We start from the raw sequence: 19,584 nt of genomic DNA, 5'->3' as shown, positions 1-19,584 counted from the left end.
TGCCTTTAATGTTTAGGTGGTGTTCTGAGTGAATATATCGGGGTAAATGAAGTCTAGTCAAACGTGTTGTGTTGGATTCACTACGGAAACTTGTCAAGTGCTTCTAGGCTGATTCATTTCTATCGGCTTGCATCAACAGTTTCCGCATGAATGACGCAACACCTCAATACGATTGGTTCGAAGAGAGCGGAACGTTTGCAAGAGCTTGATTACTGTGTGGTCGTGGAAATGCTGGCAGTTTACGAATTTTTTTTCTGTAACCGGAAGCTTTGTGCCTTCCGTTTCCCATTAGTGACTGCACGGCAGCCTGGAAGCAGACGCTGCGCTCCCGCATCTGTATGTCACATTTTATCAGCAATCGGACGAATCCAACAGTCTAACGTACAACCACACTTTTCCCACATTCAAGAAAATACTGGACCCGATAGACTGCTAAATTCGTGCGCAGATGAACGTCGGCCTGTGCTTCTTAATGCGTAAAAATTCTTTGCCAAGTACCTCAACGCAACAAGTGCATCCTTGTTAAGCTATTTAATCGTTATAATTGTGTAAATGTGCACGACAATGTTTGCTTTTTATCAACGATGAATACCAGCGCCACCACCTGCTTGAACCAGCTGTCCATGCCGGCTTTGCAGGTGCATTTAGCCTCAGTGATGTTCCTCAATGCACCAAACTGAATGCAGACAATAATATGGCATGTAAAATTTGCTTTGTGCATTGCAAAAGTTGCACAGAGTAATTTGCACTTCCAGCTTCACATCGTAGCTTTGTACACTGGGCATCGTCTGCGAGACTGTGGTTTGCTCTCCCTGAATATGTGTGTAGGCTGTCTTTGGCACGCGCGCAAATCGTACATGAGATGCACCGCGTAAAGCCTGCCCTTTTCCAAACATTTTTTTATCTAAAAACCCTTGCAATTATTTAAGCTTTGCAAGCCACACTGTCAAACAAAAGGCAGGGCCCAGCTGACCAGCACCAGCTGTGATGCTCGGCATTCCACTTGGGAACGTTTTGCCACGGGCAGCGTTGTTCATCAAAGCGATGGTGGTGGCCTACAACAAGCACCCAGTCCCCAGGCATTAGTGCTATTGACAGAAAATATTTTTCTCGTGAAATGTTATTAAATGCAGAAGCACTTCACTTCTGTTGCGAGGGCGCTATGTAATTTGGTCCCACTACTACTACTACTACCCACTACTACTATGTAATTTGGTCCCAGAGCTACTCGGAGGCAATCAGCGCAAAAGCCTCGGCGGCAAAAACACCTGCGCAGCCAAAAGAACCAAGGGAGCGGTGAGTCACCATTGTGGGCGACTCGAACATGCGCAGGGCAGAGCAGGTGGTTACAAAGAGGGTAGGGGAAGACAACTGAGTTAAGGCTAGCACGCTCCCTGGAAAGATGGTTAGCGTGGTGATGGAGAAGGCGAAAGAGCAGGGGTGGGACACAATGACAGAGAAGCACCTAGTGGTGATAATGGGGGGGCTTAACCGACGTGCTTCAGGGAAGAGGACGAGGCATAGCAAAGCAGGTGGCGAAGGGGGTTAGTGAACTCCGGGCGATTTCGGACGACGTCCAGATCGCGGTCTGCACGGTGCCGGAAGTTGAGGGCAGAGGAGGCCACGTAGCGAGGGCAGTGGTAGAAGCCAACAGGGAAATTTGGATGCTCACTAAAGCAATGAATTTTGAAGTGGTTGGCCTCAACCAAGAAGTGCTTCGTGCGGGCCGGGGCCGGGCGTTTGTTAGGGACAGAGTGCATTTCACTGAGGGCGTAGCGGAGCCGGTGGGGAGGCAACTAGCTGCGCGGGCGGTAGCTTTTTTAGGGGGGCCAAGAGCATCCCGGAAGCTGGACTAAATAACAGGCACAGTGAAAATGCAGCAGGGACAAGCGATTGCGATTGAGGTAGAATGTACAGCGCAAAGGAAAGTGCCAAAGTTAGCACACAGGGCGCACAAAAGCATAGAAAGGGGCATGAGGTAGCAATGCAGGCGAGCGACGTCCCCCCGGTGACCGACTCTTGTCCCAAACATCGGAAAAGAATTAACCGAAAGAAAAAGCGTGGGGTGACTAAGATTAACTACATAAACATGCACGGTGGCAGATCACGGGAAAAATGGTTAGAGGTTCGCGGTCAACTAGAAAAAGAAAAAACTGAAGTATATGCCTTTACAGAAACTTTTCTTCGAGATTTAGAAGAGCCCCCAGCAATGCGTGAATATATATGGCAAGGCTGTAACAGAACCGTAGGTACTAGAAAAGGGGGAGGGGTCGGCATGCTTATTCAACAGGGAGCCAATGGGCACAGAGTAAACGAAAACTGCGAAGAACATATATGGCTTAAGAGCACGATAGCGGGAAGAGGAACGCTGTTGGGAGTTGCCTATCTGTGGTCAGGGGATGACAGGGAGGTTAGAGAAAAGAATGAAAAACTGGTAGGCTGCATTAAGCGGGACCTCAATCAGTTAAGACAATCGGGAGAGATGATTCTAGTGGGAGACATGAATGCCCACATTGAGGACCTGGACAGATACACAGACCGCAACGGCAAACTCGTACTAGATATGTGTGAAGAACATAATGTCATTGTAGTAAACAGAGAGAATAAATGTGAGGGACAAATTACTTGGGAACAAGGGGAAAAGCAGTCCAGTATAGACTACTGCCTCCTTTCAGAATAAGGAGTGTATGAAAGGTTGACTCTAATGGAAATAGATGAAATAGGTGCCCACAGCTTAGGAAGTGACCATAAACGGATAACTTTGACTTTTGGAAAAATGAAAGGTCAAAACCGGAAAACGGTGTTACACGACTTGAAATAAACGATCAGCAAATGGCTAATATTGCCAAAAGCCTGGAGATGGAAATCGAGAGACAACCTACGAAAGATTGGGAATACAGCGAACTGATTGGTTTCATTCAAGGAAAGATAAGGAACGCGAAAGAGTGCAACTACTGGAAAGGAAGAAGAAAACCTAGAAGCTGGTGGAACAAGGAAATCAAGAAAGCTATATCATAAAGGCAGCAAGCATCGAGAGAGCACAGGGAAGCCACGCGAGTGGGAATGCAAACAGAGGAAATAACTTTGAAATGGAATTGGTACCGCCTTAAGAAGCTGGAAGTACAAAAACTTGTACAGCAAAAACAAACGAGAAAGTGAGCAATGGGTCTCGAATATACGGGCAAAGGATAAAGGCGCACCGAGAAAGTTTTGGAATCATGTAAAGGAGCTAAGGAAAAAGACTGAAGAAGTACGTCATGTCATAAACGCTGATGGCCCGGTACTAAAAGGGGAAGAAGCGGTATTTCACATATGCTCAATGATACAAGAGAAGTTCAGAAGAACGGAGAGAGGACTACAGCATTTAGAGAGTGGGGCAACTGAGGTGCATACAGATAGAGAGCTAAAGTTGGAGAATCTAAACTGGAAAAAAGCCGAAGAAAATGTTCCAGCTAATACGGCAACAGGGACGGATGAAATTCCTATATGGCTGGTCAACCTACTGGGTCCAAAAAGCAAGGCACAACTGATTCGAGCAATCGAAAAAGTGATAAAAACTATGCAAGTACTGGACAATTGGTGTAAGAGCAGGATGAAGATGACATATAAAGGTAAAGGAGACAGGGCTGATGCCAATTCGTACAGGCCTATTACAGTTACCTCAGTGGCATACAGGCTGGCAATGCAAAACATAAAAGCAGAACTACAGGCATGGATAGAGGGGAACAGCATACTGGGAGAACTACAAAATGGTTTCAGATGAGACAGACGCTTAGAGGACAATTTATTTGTCCTAACCCAATGGCTCAGGAGCGACCACTATGGATAGCATTTTTCGATATGAAGGGAGCCTACGACAACGTAGATAGAGAACTTATATGCAGCATACTTGAGCGGGAGGGATTAGGCCAGGACTTTATACAGCTGTTGCAAAGAAGTTACAATGAGAGCGAGGTGCAAATTACCTGGGAGGACCAAAAGTGCACGGAACCGGTAGTCGCAAATAGAGGTTTAAAGCAGGGTTGTCCTCTGTCGCCATTGCTGTTCATGCTGTACATGGCTAGACTAGAAAGAAAGCTTGAAGGCAGTAAAATAGGTTTCAATTTATGTTATAGCCGCAAAGGACAGGAAGTGAAACAACATATTCCGGGACTGATATATGCAGATGACACAGTACTACTAGCAGATAGCAAACAGTGTCTGCAACAGCTCACAGATATCTGCGGGGAAGAAGCCACTGAACTGGGGTTAGAGTTTAGCACAGCAAAGTCGGGAGTTCTGGTTTTTAATGACGACGCCTGTAACGAATCAATATTCGTTCAACAAGCAGCAATACCGTGGGTAACGGAATACAAATATCTGGGAATATGGATAAACGAAGGTCAGGCGTATCTAAAAACTCATGAGGAGCATTTAAGAATGAAAGGTGGAAGAAACGCCTCTATTATGAAGCACAGAGCACTGTGGGGATATAACAGATATGAAGTAGTGAGAGGAACCTGGAAGGGAGTAATGGTACCAGCACTCACCTTTTCAAACGCAGTAGTGTGAGTCAAATCAGAGATTCAATCAGGGCTAGAAGTAAATCAGGGGACTGTAGGTCGATTGGCATTAGGAGCACACAGTAAAACAACAAATGAGGCAGTGCAGGGAGACATGGGATGGGCATCCTTCGAAGTGAGAGAAGCACAGAGAAGAATATGTTTTGAAGAACGACTTAGAAATATGGATGATCAGGGATGGGCGGCCAAAGTGTTACGGTATTTTTACATGAAAAGCATGGACACACAGTGCCGGAAAAGAACCAGAAGGCTCAGGACAAAGTATATGAAACCTGGAAGTGCAGGGGAAACGACCAAGTCAATAAAAAATGAAGTGAAAGAAACAGAGACAATGACCTGGAAAAAGAGGATGGATGCGAAGAAGTCCTTAGACATCTACAGGATCAGGAAGCAGGAGATCACAAGGGAAAAATTCAATAATACCAAAGGGAGTGCATTGCTTTTTAAAGCCCGGGCGGGTTGCTTGCGGACAAAAACGTTTATCCGCGAGCCGGTACAGGAAGAACTATGCACAGGCTGCGGAAATGAGGCAGAAACCATGCGACATATTGTAACGGAGTGCAAAAGTATCCGTCCAGTCCTCAGTGATGGAGCCATCCAGCTTCCGGAAGCCCTTGGCTTTAAGGTTAGCGGAAGTGAATTACACAGCAGTAGAGGTTAGTAAAAGAAGGTTAGAATGTTGGTTGGAAAAGAGCAGAGAACAATCTGGGAAGACATGTGAACAAAGAAGTCAGACTACCACAAAAATTTCGTAAAGTATTTTCTTTTTACTTTGATATTATTTTTTTATTTATCTTGTTTGTAATTTTTGGCGAGGTGATTGTAGAGCGGCGTTGCAACTAAGGCTGCTGTGCAACACCACTTCGTTACAAAGGGGAAGCCACAAAGCATCATCATCATCACCACCACCACCACCAAAAGTGATAGGCTTGTGACATCCTTCAAAGAAGGGCAAGTGGTCTGCACAAAAGGGAAAAAAAAAAAAAAAAGGAACTCAAGTGAATTCTTCAGGATTCTACAGACACGTAGCAGGCAGAGTGTTGTTAGAGAAAGTTTCAAGTGCAAAAGGGAATGTACATGTTAAATGGTATTAAGCGGGGTGGAATGACGAGGGTGCTGCACGTTCCAGGAAGGCTTAAAGGGCTAGTGACACGAAATTTCAAAGCTGAGATAACTATGTACACTTTTCTACTTTTTACCAGGAGATATCTCCCAGCTAGTTTCAACAGTAGCCGTTCAGTATAACATTTTAAATCTATTTTAATCTCTACCCGCACGAGAAAGCCCAGAGCGGGCCAGCACGACATCATCTGCTACTTGCCCCAAACTGCCGACGTCGGGGCTCCCATGAAGCAGCCGATGTGCTGGCTGCGGTTGGCGCACGCTGCTACACCGTGTGTACACGTCATGGTTTTGGGACTGACATCATCCTGCCCAGGCTTGCGGGGATGGTGAAGACCTCGGCCGGTCTGGGTCGCTCACATACACGTCCAGTCCAGCCCGGCAGCGGTGCAACAAGAATGGTGACATCAGGTGCTACCTCCTGTCATGGCGGCCGCTCGGCATTCGTTTTGTCGAAACCAAAACTGACACAAATAAACGGCGCCATAAATGATTGTTTACGCTGTGATCGACCGTCTAATGTGCCATTCTATGATTAGTGGGTTAATAGGCACCCATAGCAGCAAAAAAAACTTAACACCGAAATTTATTGTCACTACACTTTTAAAAATAAGTTACTGTCCACCTGAGTGCAGGGAAATGTGCGACATGAAGGAAAAAATTAACGAACCCCCTTCCTTTAGAAATGGGTGCATGTGAAGCTTGACCTCAGTGAAACACTTCTGCCAAAATCAAAACGCAATGACCGAATGAAAACACAAAACCACTGATCTACCAAAACGAAACCCTTTCATTTCAGTGAGCTTTACCCACGCGCAAATGTTTGGTATATACATTATTGTAGAGCATTCTTCTTCGATTATTGGGAACCTTTACGCTTTTGAGTGGCTGCCCGTTCTTCCGCGGAGCGATCCACGTGCGGCCACCCTTGCTGCGCTAAAAGGTGAACTGCCCCTTGACAGCGAGCGCTTGTGCTTGCGATGTGGCGTGATGCGAGTGACAATGCTGACTAGCTCCCATTGCAACATGATATAGCGCGACGTGCCCGCACCAGAGCCAGCTGCGAATGGCAAGCTTCAACGACCTATCTATAAGCTCCAACAGAGGCAGAGTCTGCACTTTATCCCTCGCCAATGCCCGAGAGGGTACGTGCCCAACACTTCAGAGGCATCATCATCGTCGCTGCCGTCATTAGAGCACATGGTAAATAAAGTTGGCCTTGCCGCAAGGCGTTTTGGCATGCACACCCACCAATGGCGCAAGTCAGCCAATACAACCTTTGCTTGAAAAGGTAAGTTCGTTAGAGGCAAAAAAGGTGGCATGCACCTGCAAGAGGGAGAATATTAATGGAGATGTAGCACGTGGACGACCAGTATTTGCCTCGTCGCCACCTGACGTATGCGTTGAGGTAAGCAACTGTCTATTGTATGAAACGCCAAAATGTGTTATTCAGTGTACTTTGTTGCTGAGCAAACATCCGCCAACCTTAAAGAAGTTCGAAGACGCCTAAGCACTTGTAAGTTACAAGTTGTAAACACGAAGGCATTCATCTAATGCTGCTGAGTGCTCCGAGTAAATAGGTCAAGTTGCAGCCAATGAGAATTTGTGATTCGGCTAAGAGCCTCTTAATGGCAGCTTTCACTGTCTTTGGCCAATAGCGTTGAATGGGTATGTTAGGTGGGTATGTACACATTCCAGCGAAATGGAATTGGGGAAATGGCCGCAAGCTTGTGATGGCAGCTGTCAATACCGGACAATACAATCAGTGTAAGCGGGTATGTCGTCATGCCTATATTTAGCCTTAACAACGTCATTACCTTAATGTTGAGCATAACTACGTGTCAAGCAATGTCAAACACTCGCATAAAGCTTCACATACCAAGTTTTCCAAGTTGAACCCACGCAAAACTGTTTACACAGTACCTCAAAAGGTTAAACAGAGCCAATATTCATCTATAGCCAGAAGAAAGCAATGTGGTATAAACACCGGCGACTAAAAACAGACGGCCAGCTATTGGGTTTTAGTGTTTGCAAGCACGCATAATAGTGTTTTCCACCACGAACTCCATAACAGGGCCAACTGATCCATTTTCGCAATTTGATATGAGCCACAAATAACCTGCCGTCATAAGAGTTCTCATGTTTACAGAAATGTCGAGTCCGGTCGGTGCTACAACATTATGTTGCAGCAAGCAGACTGCTCGTGCATTCATGCTTCCAGCATTCACCAAGGTTGCAAGTTCTCATTCCAGTGCCCATTTTAATGAAGCAGCACATAAAACATACAACAGACAACACAAAAAGTCTGCACATCACGAGTAGTAGTAACTGCAGGAGTAAAATCGATGCTGAAATTCGTGCAAAATGTTTTTATAGCAGTTAATGCTCCCTCATCTAGAATCTTGAGCGTCATGGCATCCAAGTGTAGGCAGTTTTTACCCATGAAGCTTCAGTTGCAACTCCTCCTCCTCCTCCTCTTCCCCCCCCCCAGTTTAGCTGCTATCATGCCCTCATTCTCTGAATCCCTGAAGTGGCAGGCTATCCACCACTTCATGTTCTTTCAATCAAGGATCTCTGCATGTCCAACCAGTGTCTGTAAACACTCCTCTAACAATAAGTCATTACAGCCACCTGGTGGGCCATTTAGGAAGCTTCCATTAAATATATTTTTCCTGCTTGCAGGTGACGCTATCTTTCATATGCTGGTAACACACCGCAAAAGGATGTAAAGTGAGCCTAGCTGGTGCAGATTCATCACATTAGACAAGCACATAAGATGATACAGGCAGGAGTGAGACGACGAACCCGTGTTGTTATCTTCCATCTGTGCTATCTCGTTATCTTCCATCTGTCTTAACTGGTCTACCACAATGTTTTTATTACCAAGTGTTTGTAACTGCCCTTTGCAGTAGAAAACACAAGCACTGACAAACAACACACCTGTGTGCATAACCAAACATAAATGAGCACAATTAAAAAAGCACACACACTGGCACTCGAAGAATACTGAAGGGTCACACGGGCATAACACTTCTCTCTATCCCTTCGCCGTGCTACAGTCCCCCCAAGCTAGTGCTTGCACTTTAATGGGAGTAACACAGCATTATGTAAATGCAGACTAACTGTACTAGCAGGTAAGGCACAGTTGGATAAAATCCAGAAACAGTTATGTCGTAAGGCTCCTAACAATGCACTTCACGAGATCCAAATTGTGTCTTTTGATTTTTTGACAACTTCGAAAAATATCACAGTCCTCGGGTTTAACAGATCAATGTAGACAAAAGATAAAAATCAAAAATACTTCACATGTGCGCAGGAATGAAGCTTTTTTTGTTGGGAGTAGACCGCTAGGGCTGAAATCCTCATTGCCCAACCTACGTAGTAAAAACATTTTTTTTAGATAGATGAGCGAGTACATACTGTTGTGATAATAATATGGTTACTTTGGTCAAAGGTCACCACTGCATATAGACTGCAGATTTCAAAATTGTGTTAAACCTGTGCCTTTTAGACAGAACTTTGGAAGATGGGGTATAAATTTTTCATACCACAATGCTGCCCTGGCGTATTCAAATAGGCGTGTGCTGCCAAAGGCTTTTCTGAACCACTGCTATTCTTGTTCTTATATATTCAACACCACTTTTCCCTTATGGTGCCTTTTTGACGCATTGTAAAGAGAGATCCTCTTTAGCGTGGTGCATTGAAATGTAACACTGCGGTGCAAAGCATAGACTGTGTAGTAGCTTTCCCACAGACTGCACACAAAACAAAAATGTTGGGCTGCAAATGTTGCATACATTTGCAGTTGGGCATGGTACAAAGTTCAAAAAGCAGCGTAAGAAAGGAACTGTCAAGTTCACCACTCGAGGTGCGAGCCATTCCATTGAAAGAATTGGCCCACAAGCTGGCAGGTTAATGAACTCCAGGAAAGAGTTAAGGCACTTGGGATTTGAGTCAAATGCACAGAATAAAACATTGGTATGCAACAGCATTAACCAGTCACAATATATATAACAAAATTTTTGCAGCACATCAGTGTAGAACACACTCCAGTGTTCAACAAATGTTTAACAAATGTGACAATGACGGTGCTATGTTCATGCCTGCGGTGTGACCGCAAGTCATTGCTTGCCCCGTAAATAGTACTATGCAACACTTGTGTGGCAAGCAGTGCAGTGAGTGTAGAAAAAGGCACTAATATTTTGTCTCTCGCAGGAGTGCACACCAAACCTGTTGCTTTCACACTGTGACGATGGGAGAGTCAATCTCAGACTGGTATACACTGCCAGGCCAAGGCACCTAAACGCCGTGAGGCACTGCTTTGAGCAGCACAACCCCTGTGGACGGAACACTCGCTTCGTGTCGGTTGTGCGGGTAGTAGGTGCCCAGATCCTTCTTGGCGATGACGTTTCTGATTGCATAACCCTTGGAGTGGTTCAACCCAAGCTGATCGAGTGGCAACCACACCTGAGCCGAGTAGGACATGTTGTGGTTGACGACGGCTATGGCGTAAGAATGCTTGCCGCTCACTATTGGTGTGATGGGCCTTAACCAGACGCTGACATCCTTGTCCTGCAAAAGAAAGGAGTGTCGCCATGATCACACACTGCCTCGTAAAATGACGCCATGCTTGGACACGACTCTAGCGTGCCTTGGTGCAACAAAGGCAAATGGTCGGCACATCAAAACAATTATCATTATCACTGGTCGAGGCACCAGTAATTTCTTCCCACCCACCCTTCTCGTGTGGTGAAAGCAGGGAAGATGTAGAGAAGAGGAAAACAACGGCACAAAGTGAACAGCCATCCCATCGCGCCGAACTCCCTTAATCCGAACTCTGATGTCACTCGAACATAACAAGGCTTCACCAACTGACACGAATATTTAATTCGTATTCACAATCTCGCATCTCCAGACATTCCTCGTTTTTACGTGAGGTGCAAGTTTGAAGAGAATGAACTTTCACGGGCTGAATATCAACACTGCTGTCGCACTAAACAGCCACACCAAACTTCAGATGACACCTGATGTTAAGTCTTCCTGTTGAACCACGGCGCAAACGACAAGACACAGTACAATAGCAAGAGGACACACGAAGCGCTGACTTAAAGGAGTACTGAAACGAAATTTTTGTGTTACGTTTTTTTTGGCTGCTATGTGTGCCTACCAGCCCACTAATTATAGAATGACACATTAGACGGTTGAGCGCAGCGTAAACATTCATTTACGGTGTCGTTTATTCGTGTCAGTTTTGGTTTCGACAAAATGAACGCCGAAAGGCCGCCATGACAGGAGGTATCATGTGACGTCACCATTCTTGTCGTATCGCTGCTGCTCTGGACGCGCACGCGAGCGAGCGCACACGCCCGCCCAGACTGGCTGAGGTTTTCACCGTCCCCACACGCCCAGGCAGCATGACGTCAGTCCCAAAACCATGACATGTACACACGGAGCAGTGCGCACCAACCACAGCCAGCGCGTCGGCTTCATCACGGGAGCCCCGACGTCGGCAATTTGGGGCAAGTAGCAGATGATGTCATGTCGGCCCACTCTGGGCTTTCTGGTGCGGGCGAAAATTAAAATGGATTTAAAATATGTTATGCCGTAAGGTTGCTATTGAAACTTGCTGGGAGATATCTCCTGATAAAAAGGAAGCATTTTACATAGTTATCTCACCTTTGAAATTTCGTGTCAGTACTCCTTTAAAACAGGATTTCATTTTCTCCAACAACGCCAAATATGAATGAAACTGAAGAAAACAAAACACGAACCAAAAAACATGAAGAAAACACATGAAAAACCAGCATGAATAAACGCAGAGCCAACCCCACAACTAACCATTATTGACACATGTCCTGTTAAGATAGTCTATCTCCTTCTTCGTGAGGGCAATTGAGGCTACACTGATGCAGTTCTCACCCAGGTGTTCAATCCCAGCGGCCTCTATAATTTCCAGAGTCAGCGTGCTCAAGTTTCTGCCGATAACGTGGCAATCTGCAAATAGTGGCTCGCAGACGCATGTGTCGCTGTGGGTGGTAGGATGACCAGATGCTTTATTTTTAGCGTTATTATACAGGCAGTCATTGAGGCATCTTCCGGTTTGACCGAGATACCTCTTTCCACAATTTAAAGACAGGTCATAAACGACGGTTTCAACGCAATCAATGAAGGGTGGGTTGTGCAATCAATGATTGCACAATTAACGCAATCAAACCGGACCAATGACTGCCTGTGGGAGCATCACAATAACGTTAAAAAAAAGCGGCTGGCCATTTTGCCACTCACTGCGACACATGCATTTGCGAGCTGCTGTTTGAAGATTGCCGCACTATCGGAAGAAACTTGAACACGCTGACTCGGGAAATTATAGAGGCCGCTGGGATTGAACGCCTGGGTGAGAACTGCATCAGTGTAGCCTCAATCACACCCATGCAGGAGGAGATAGACTATCTTAACAGGACACGTGCCGATAATGGTTAGTTGTGGGGTTGGCTCCGTGTTTATTCATGCCGGTTTTTCATGTGCTTTCTTCATGCATGTTTTGTTTTCTTCAGTTTTGTTCATATTTGGCATTGTCGGAAAAAATAAAATCCAGTTATAAGTCAGTGCTTCGTGTGTCCTCTTGCTATCGTCATGTGTCTCGACAGCACTGTGATTCAACATGCACCACCAACTAGCCCAAGTTTTCACGTAAAGTTTTCCCTTTGGAGCAGAGCCTGCCTACCTACCTACCAAGCTTATGCTTCAAAAGTACTAGTCACTTGTACTCCCAACTTTGCTGTGGCTGAATAAGACGTACTAATATTTCGTATAAACCTTATTGTTGCCTGCCTGCAAGGTGCTGCTAAATGGGGTTCTGAATGCTTTGACCAGTACATGTTGCCACTGGCCATGCAGTTACTGGTGTTCGTTGCAACGCTACCTTTGTTACATTTGCACTGCTACAAAACTAAACCGGAACCAGACTCCATCTAGGCTAGGCCAGTTAACAGAAGTGATCAGGAAACCAAGTGAGAGTCACGAAAGGGCAACCCACCATGAACTCGCGCTTGCCCTGAATGCCAAGAGGGTCTTGGTTGATGGCGATAATCTCCTTGTCCTGGAGAAGTTTCTTGGCAGTCTCGGAGATCTTCCTCAGGTCATTGGACATGAGCAGGGGACTGGCGAGTATCGCCCACAACGCCATCTGCACTTCAGCCTGATCTTGCGTCAGCCGGAAGTTCCCTATCATCAGCTGCAAAATGAGGGGCAGTTCTGCTCACCACCACCGGCGGAGGAGCACCTCAACCTGTCAGCAAGTATTTCTGGATAAATGACAAGAGGCTCAAACTTTGCCATATGCTCCACTTAACGATAATCATCTACGTTTCACTCTACGAGTACACCAGCACGGCTGCCTATGCATGCGGCTATCCACTCAATGCTACCTGCATTATTTAAAGCAACCATTAAGACAACACACAGCCTTGTTTTATTTGAAGGAGCTAGCCTTCGATACTATAAAACTCACTCAACTTCATTCACACCCCAGTAAATATTGTGTCCAGAAAAAAAGATCATGAATATTCGCAAAATTTCAAACTCATGCTACACAATGTAAGCAGTGGTGTAGTAGGGGCATATACAAAAAACACGGTAAATAACGTGCTAACTACAAGCTATCATTATAGTGACATCATGAAACGAAACCGCAGGCACCAACCACACCAAATAAGTTCCTGCAACATCATAGTGAAGTGAAGGGAAGGGGGGGGGGGGGGCCAGGAAGTGATTGGCGAGCGTTATTCTTTCAAATCTTCTCATCATTCGTTGGCTTAAGTTAACTGTTTGAGGTTTGCATTAAAATTGGCATTACTGTTATTGTGATGCGGCATTCTTTCGAATGAACCAAACTTGTATTTTGTCTTCATGGACCCGCCGTGGTGGCTCAGTGGCTAAGGCTTTGTGCTGCTGAGCACAAGGACGCGGGTTCGATTTCTGGCTGCGGCGGCCGCTTTTCTGGTGGAGGCGAAAAGCAAAAACGCCTGTGTGCACGAGATTTCGGCGCACGTTAAAGATCCCCAGGTGGTTGAAATTAATCCGGAGCCCTCCACTACAGTGCACCTCATCGCCTGCTTTGCATCGGTGCGTTAAACCCTACAATAAATAATAATAAATATTTTGTCCTCATGGTACCTTTAAATGTTCACTGCTGGATGCTTGTCCAGGATGCTGTATTTTCCAAAAACATTAAAGAAAGCAAGATTGTACACTTGGTGCACAGCAAGCATTTTTACCATATCAGCATCATTCCAATGGCCTGGTCCAGCGTACTTGGCAAACACTTCCTGATTGTCTCCAAAATAATTGATCACAGACTCGATCATGAGCCAGTTGTCTCGTATGTCGTGGTAGTTCCTCCAGAGGTTGCAGTCTTTTACCAACTGGGGAAAGTTGGGCTGCCGGAAAATAACAACGGGTTCTGTGAGTGAAAGACATATAAATGGCAGCAATGCAATTAGCGGTTAGAATGCTGAATTTTGCTTAGTAACATGACGAGTTTAGAAGGCGATGGTCCCCTCACCCGGAGAAATAAAAAAAAATAAAAAAGCTGCCATACTGTTTTTACGTGGAATATGAGAAAACAGTCATAATAACAGGCTAACAAAATGCAGAATAAATTAAGTATGAATGATCAAAAGCACAGACACAAAAATACAAATGCAGCCACACAAAACTACCACACTTCGAGATGTAAAAACAAATGAGAGAAAGAGAGGGAGAGGGAAGACGAGACATTTTTCAAGCTTGTTTTCTGGCCGACACTACAGATGAAAGCTACTGAACATTTATACGAAACATTTATACATAATGGGCCTGAGTGTCCCGTGAAGTTGACATTTACAGTCACAAAACTGTATAACTGATGTGACGATGTCTTGTGTTGGTTCACAAGCTATGCCTCCCGACCAGATCACAACCTTTATATGCCCGACAGGCAGTTGACCATCAGTGAGTGGGCAAATTAACTCTGACGGCTCAAAGCCCCCCATCACACTTTTCACAACTATGAGGGGGGTATTGTGTCCTTACAAGTTTCTTCATTTCAACCAGCTTAGAGAAATAGTGTCATGCAGCACTGGCCTGCTGTTGGACAGAATGATACACAATAAATTATACTGCCACTTGTTGAGTGATAATTCGATTACCAAACCATAAGCGTATACGTCTTGAGCTTCGTGATCGCTGCGCTGCCTGCCGCCACTTTTCCGCGGCGCTTACGGGATGACCTCTGAACGGCTGACAGGAGCTCATGCAGTTTTTTGGTACTTTTTTGCTTCTTTTTGCCTTTCCGCACACTAAACAACTTGTTATGGTGGTGTCTGTAAGCAAATAGTACGTTTAGGGTACTTCAAGAAACAGCTGCGTCTTCGTTAAGTGCTTGATCACCAACAGGAGCTATCCGGGGACGTGGTACTGCGTGCGTCTTTGCTGCTCTTACGGGCGTCGGCGACGGCAGCAGCCTATCACCGCTGTCACCTTCACATACGTCAGGCACAATAAATTCTACTGCCACCTCGTTTAGACCTGATACTGGCACAGTGAGAGGTTGGTTTCGTTTTGCAGTGCGGACAACGAATGCAGATTTGTTCCGAATATATACGTCGTAGAAAAATGTGACTCGGGGATGTGATTACCCAATACCTGACAATAACTTGTGCATTTCATGGTAATATAAGCCACGCAAAAATGTTAAGTATATTCCAAGGCTGTGGGTCGTTAAATATGTGCTCACTCCCACCTTATAGTAGAGACCAAGGAGAGTTGATGAAACCACCGAAAAATAAATGTTCTGCAAAGTTCGGCAGAAACAGAATAGCTCGTACAGAAATAAAAACACCAACTGCAGCTTCGAAAATACTGAAGAAGTTCGTCTCAACTGAAGCAAGGTAGGACTAACTACACCAAGTAGAAGCTAGATGCACTGATATTTCCCAAGACAGTGGTGGGGGAGGGGGATGCTTAACTATCATTGTGTACAAGTGAGGAGCGAAATCAAGGAATGAACGTTTTAGTAATCACACACACAAGCTGTGTGTTGACTTTTATTTTGTGTTTCGACTATAACGACCAGATGATCAGTTGCTGGACGCATTTTTTAAAGCATACAGTAAGTTCACAAGCGATAAAAGGTATCATTGGAAGGGTGCGGTATCTGATAAGGCCCTCTGATTTCAGTTCGCACTAGATTCTGCAGGGTCCCTGTGTCATATGACGATATTTTGAAGAAAAGTTTAGTCCCGGACACGGATATAAGCCCATCTCCACGCTGCACGCAGATGATATATGTAGCAAATGATGAATGTTTGCGAGCGCTCACACCGCCACAAGACGAACCAGCATAAAATTTTTTGTTGTGTGCAGATTCCCGCATATGATTTTGCACACATTCCCGCATATGATCCGTCTTACTTATTCCGTAGAATGTTCGTAAAATTTATGCCACAATGGCTTGTTCAGGGTAGTGATTAATATGTGAGATATGGAGCGTAACTGGCGTGGTCAGATATGAGTGCTCCACTAGATTATGTAAGCACAGAAAACTGAGTTACATCCTAGTGTATAGCCGTAACATGAGCATCTGAAGGAACGGCGCTTACAGAGGTGCTCTAAGAAATTTCAGGGCAGTGGAAGTACAATCCGCTCCATGCATATGCCATTTTTGCGAAGCCGGCCTGTGACACACACTTGGCGCTTTTACGGACCGAATGTAATACACTAAGATCGCATCAGAAGCATTTACAGTCTCGTAAATGCACCACATTTGTGAACAAATTGATTGCTCCACATAAATATGTATTTCCAATGCATGCAAATGGGAAATCTCAGTCGCAAACGAGTCGCAAACGCAGCGGCGACAGTGGTGAGCGGGCCTGGGCCTCCCGCAACTACTTCCGAAACGGGTCGCTAGGGGGATTTCAGTGGCGCCCCTACAGGCAGCACTCGCAGCGTATATTGTAGGCACTAAGTACAGAACTGCATTTGCAGTTTCCCCTGCTCAATGCCGGTTCCCCACTCTTTCATTTCCTAGCACTGTTGACCAGCACTCCTAGCACTGTTTTTGTTGTACCAGCAAATTCATGGAGATGCAGCAAGAAGTTGCCCCTGAGGTTTTCAACTAACAGCCCCCACATGCCATATCAGCTGTGGTAAAAGCAAGTGACTTTGAGAAAGAGTTCAAAGACTGCACAGAAAATTGTGCGATGTGGCTAATGGAAAAGAAAATGGAGTGGCTTGGAAGCAAAGCAAAAAAAAAAAATGTTTTTGATGAAACTACATCATTTTCGAAAATTGCTACCAGTGATTCACAGACGTTGGGAGAGCAGCTTGTCACCACATTTGGGCAGCATCTGTGACAAAACTGGTGGCACACACTACAATGTAAACCTGAGTTTTGGGGGATACTAAGAGCACTAACACCACTGCTTTGTGGACAAGTTTGAAAGTGAGCGGGCATAAGAGGAGTGATATATCAGCGTAATGCAGATGTCCCAAAAGTGCAGTGAAACTGTGGTTTCCCTAAAAGCATCGCTTTGTTTCCAAGTCACAAATTTCAATAGTAAAAGTCTAATATAGTCACAGCTAAATCTACCCGTCTATGTCCGGTGTAATGTTCATACTTGTCAACATTGTTGAAGAACAACAAGACATTACGCAAATAGGAGACAACAAATCAATACAGAAGTGATATTTGCAGTGTTCCTTCATAAATTACCACTTCGAAACCAGGCGTTCGTAAACGAGTTGCCCACAAACAAACTGTTCGCATAGCGATGCAGTGAAACATCCCCTCGCGAGGGGCACGATCAAATGCAGAGCATTTCCGGGGGCGCACGACGTTAAGTAGTTTGCGTTACATTAATGTTGTTGCACTTGTGGCAACTGCCGACGAGAGAGCACGGCGATGAGTGCGTTCCAGCCTCGCCGACACCCGCCTTTATCACGCCACGCGCGCGCGATGCTGACGTCACGATCACGCCACAGATGTTGTTGATCCCGCGACGCGCGCGCCCCCACCTGTTGGGCGCGAACCGACCGCGGAGAGAGCGCGCGATGCAAGCGGAGTAGGCGAGGAGGAGCGGGGGAGAGGGCGCACCTGCGAGCGATGCGGACTACTACGGACGCCTAGAACGGGTGACATCGTGAGTTAAAGAAATGCTCTGCATTTAAAAGGCAGTGTCCCCAGACATCATCATCTGTGACAACTTAATCGACCTACCTCAATTTTGTTGACATACAAGTCGTAATAGGGCCAACTGCAGGAATACACTATGGGACGATTGGTCTTGTTCAGGAACTTTGAAAACTTTGTGTAGCCTGGAAAAGGGAATGACGACAGAATGTGCCGTTTAGCATGCCGACAGCTCGGCTCAAAGTACCAGCAACAACAATAGCTCTGATTTCTGGAACATGTGTAAGAGCGACTGTGTTACCTTGGCTCTGCTGCTCCGCTGACGTGTGGCACCCATCCACCTTAAGATAGTCGATGTCCCACGACGCAAAAGTCTGGGCATCCTTTTCCATATCATCGTCTTCAGTGCCAGGAAAACCCATGCACGTCGAGTGGCCGTAGTTTGTATACATGCCGAACTTGAGACCTTTCTTATGAATCTGCGAAAGCAAAGCGTAATTTACAAACGTAAGACGCTGGGAGACCGAAGGCGAGGCAGCGAACTTACGTAATCCGCCAGAAACTTCATCCCACGAGGGAACCTGTTCAAATCGGGCCTCAGGTAGCCTTCGGCAGTTCGACGGCGGTCGGACCAACAGTCATCGATAACGAGGTAAACGTAGCCAGCGTCCCGATATCCATCGTCGGCCAGGTGATCTGCCACTTTCATGAACAGCTTTTCGCTGCAATAACACAGACCAGCGGTTCAGCGAGTTCACTGAGCGCTCTGGACACAGGTCAAGAGCCCCAGCGCTTACCTTAGGCAGTTGTCTGGATCCTTGTAACAATCAACGTTGCACCGATACCTCTCCCAGGACATCCACCCCATGGGCGGAGTCAATGCTTGACCATTGTCAAGGCACTTCGCGAGGTTTACAAAAAGTAGAGATAGTGTAGGAAACAAAAACAAATGCATTCCGAGCGGGGACATGTGCATTCTATGGAACCTGTGCTAATCGATGCGTGCGGGGATTTCTTCGCTGCTTCGTCGACATCAGCAAAAGCTTTTCGTCATTCGAACTGTTCGTAACACACAACTGCCAGCAGCAGCAGCAGTAGTCGTATGTGTATTTGTACTACAACGGCGTAAAACATTACTTATTGAACGCGGCACGATGGCACAACGCCAACATGGCAATCAGCTGGTTCCTCGGCCCTCTCCACACAAGGCTTGAACCGCGCCAGTTCAAAAGTTCTGAATTTGCACTTTAGTTGTCACTAGTTCGATACACTTTAAACCAATTAATGTATGGTGTTTAATTTGTTTTTCTAATTTACATTTAGCCCGGGGCCGAAAATAAAAAAAATCAGCAGCTCTTCGCGGCGGGGTTTTTGAACCGGCAGTCTCGATGGACGGTCCGCGGGAAGTCCGAGGAGTGCATTCGGACCGGACTTATGGAAAGTCCCATAGAAATACATGGAAAAATCGAGCTCCGGATTACGTCTAGGGCAGTCCGCGGACCATCCGGGGGACTGATAATCGAGGAAGCCCATTATTACTACCATAGAGCTTCATAAATGAACAACGCTAACTGCTCCTGGAGGGGTGCTGGTTTGGGCCTCATTCATTGAATTCATTGTCATGCTTCTGCGGATAGATGACATTATAACCACGCCATGCCATAAACATTGCCTTGAGGTGGGTCGAAGAGTCAGTAGTACCGGCAGTACAGTCATATAGAATGAAAT

General features: G+C 45.8%; 1 protein-coding gene across 1 annotated transcript; it reads right to left on the bottom strand.

Moving 5' to 3' along the window:
• Positions 1-8,521: 8,521 nt before the first annotated feature.
• Positions 8,522-19,538, bottom strand: LOC144174550 (alpha-N-acetylgalactosaminidase-like). The gene is made up of 7 exons (XM_077703306.1): positions 18,654-19,538; positions 18,404-18,578; positions 18,158-18,335; positions 17,944-18,041; positions 13,961-14,122; positions 12,721-12,918; positions 8,522-10,256 (listed from the first exon to the last, which is right to left on the bottom strand). The coding sequence occupies exons 1-7, from the start codon at positions 18,830-18,832 to the stop codon at positions 9,984-9,986; spliced, it is 1,263 nt and encodes a 420-aa protein (XP_077559432.1). The 5' UTR covers positions 18,833-19,538; the 3' UTR covers positions 8,522-9,983.
• Between the last annotated feature and the right edge of the window lie 46 nt (positions 19,539-19,584).

Source organism: Haemaphysalis longicornis, unplaced genomic scaffold (genome assembly GCF_048455015.1).
Source record: "Haemaphysalis longicornis isolate Haplotype H1 unplaced genomic scaffold, Haemaphysalis longicornis Haplotype H1 scaffold_3, whole genome shotgun sequence".
Classification (NCBI taxonomy): domain Eukaryota; kingdom Metazoa; phylum Arthropoda; class Arachnida; order Ixodida; family Ixodidae; genus Haemaphysalis; species Haemaphysalis longicornis.
This window is presented reverse-complemented; position numbering and strand designations above follow the sequence as displayed.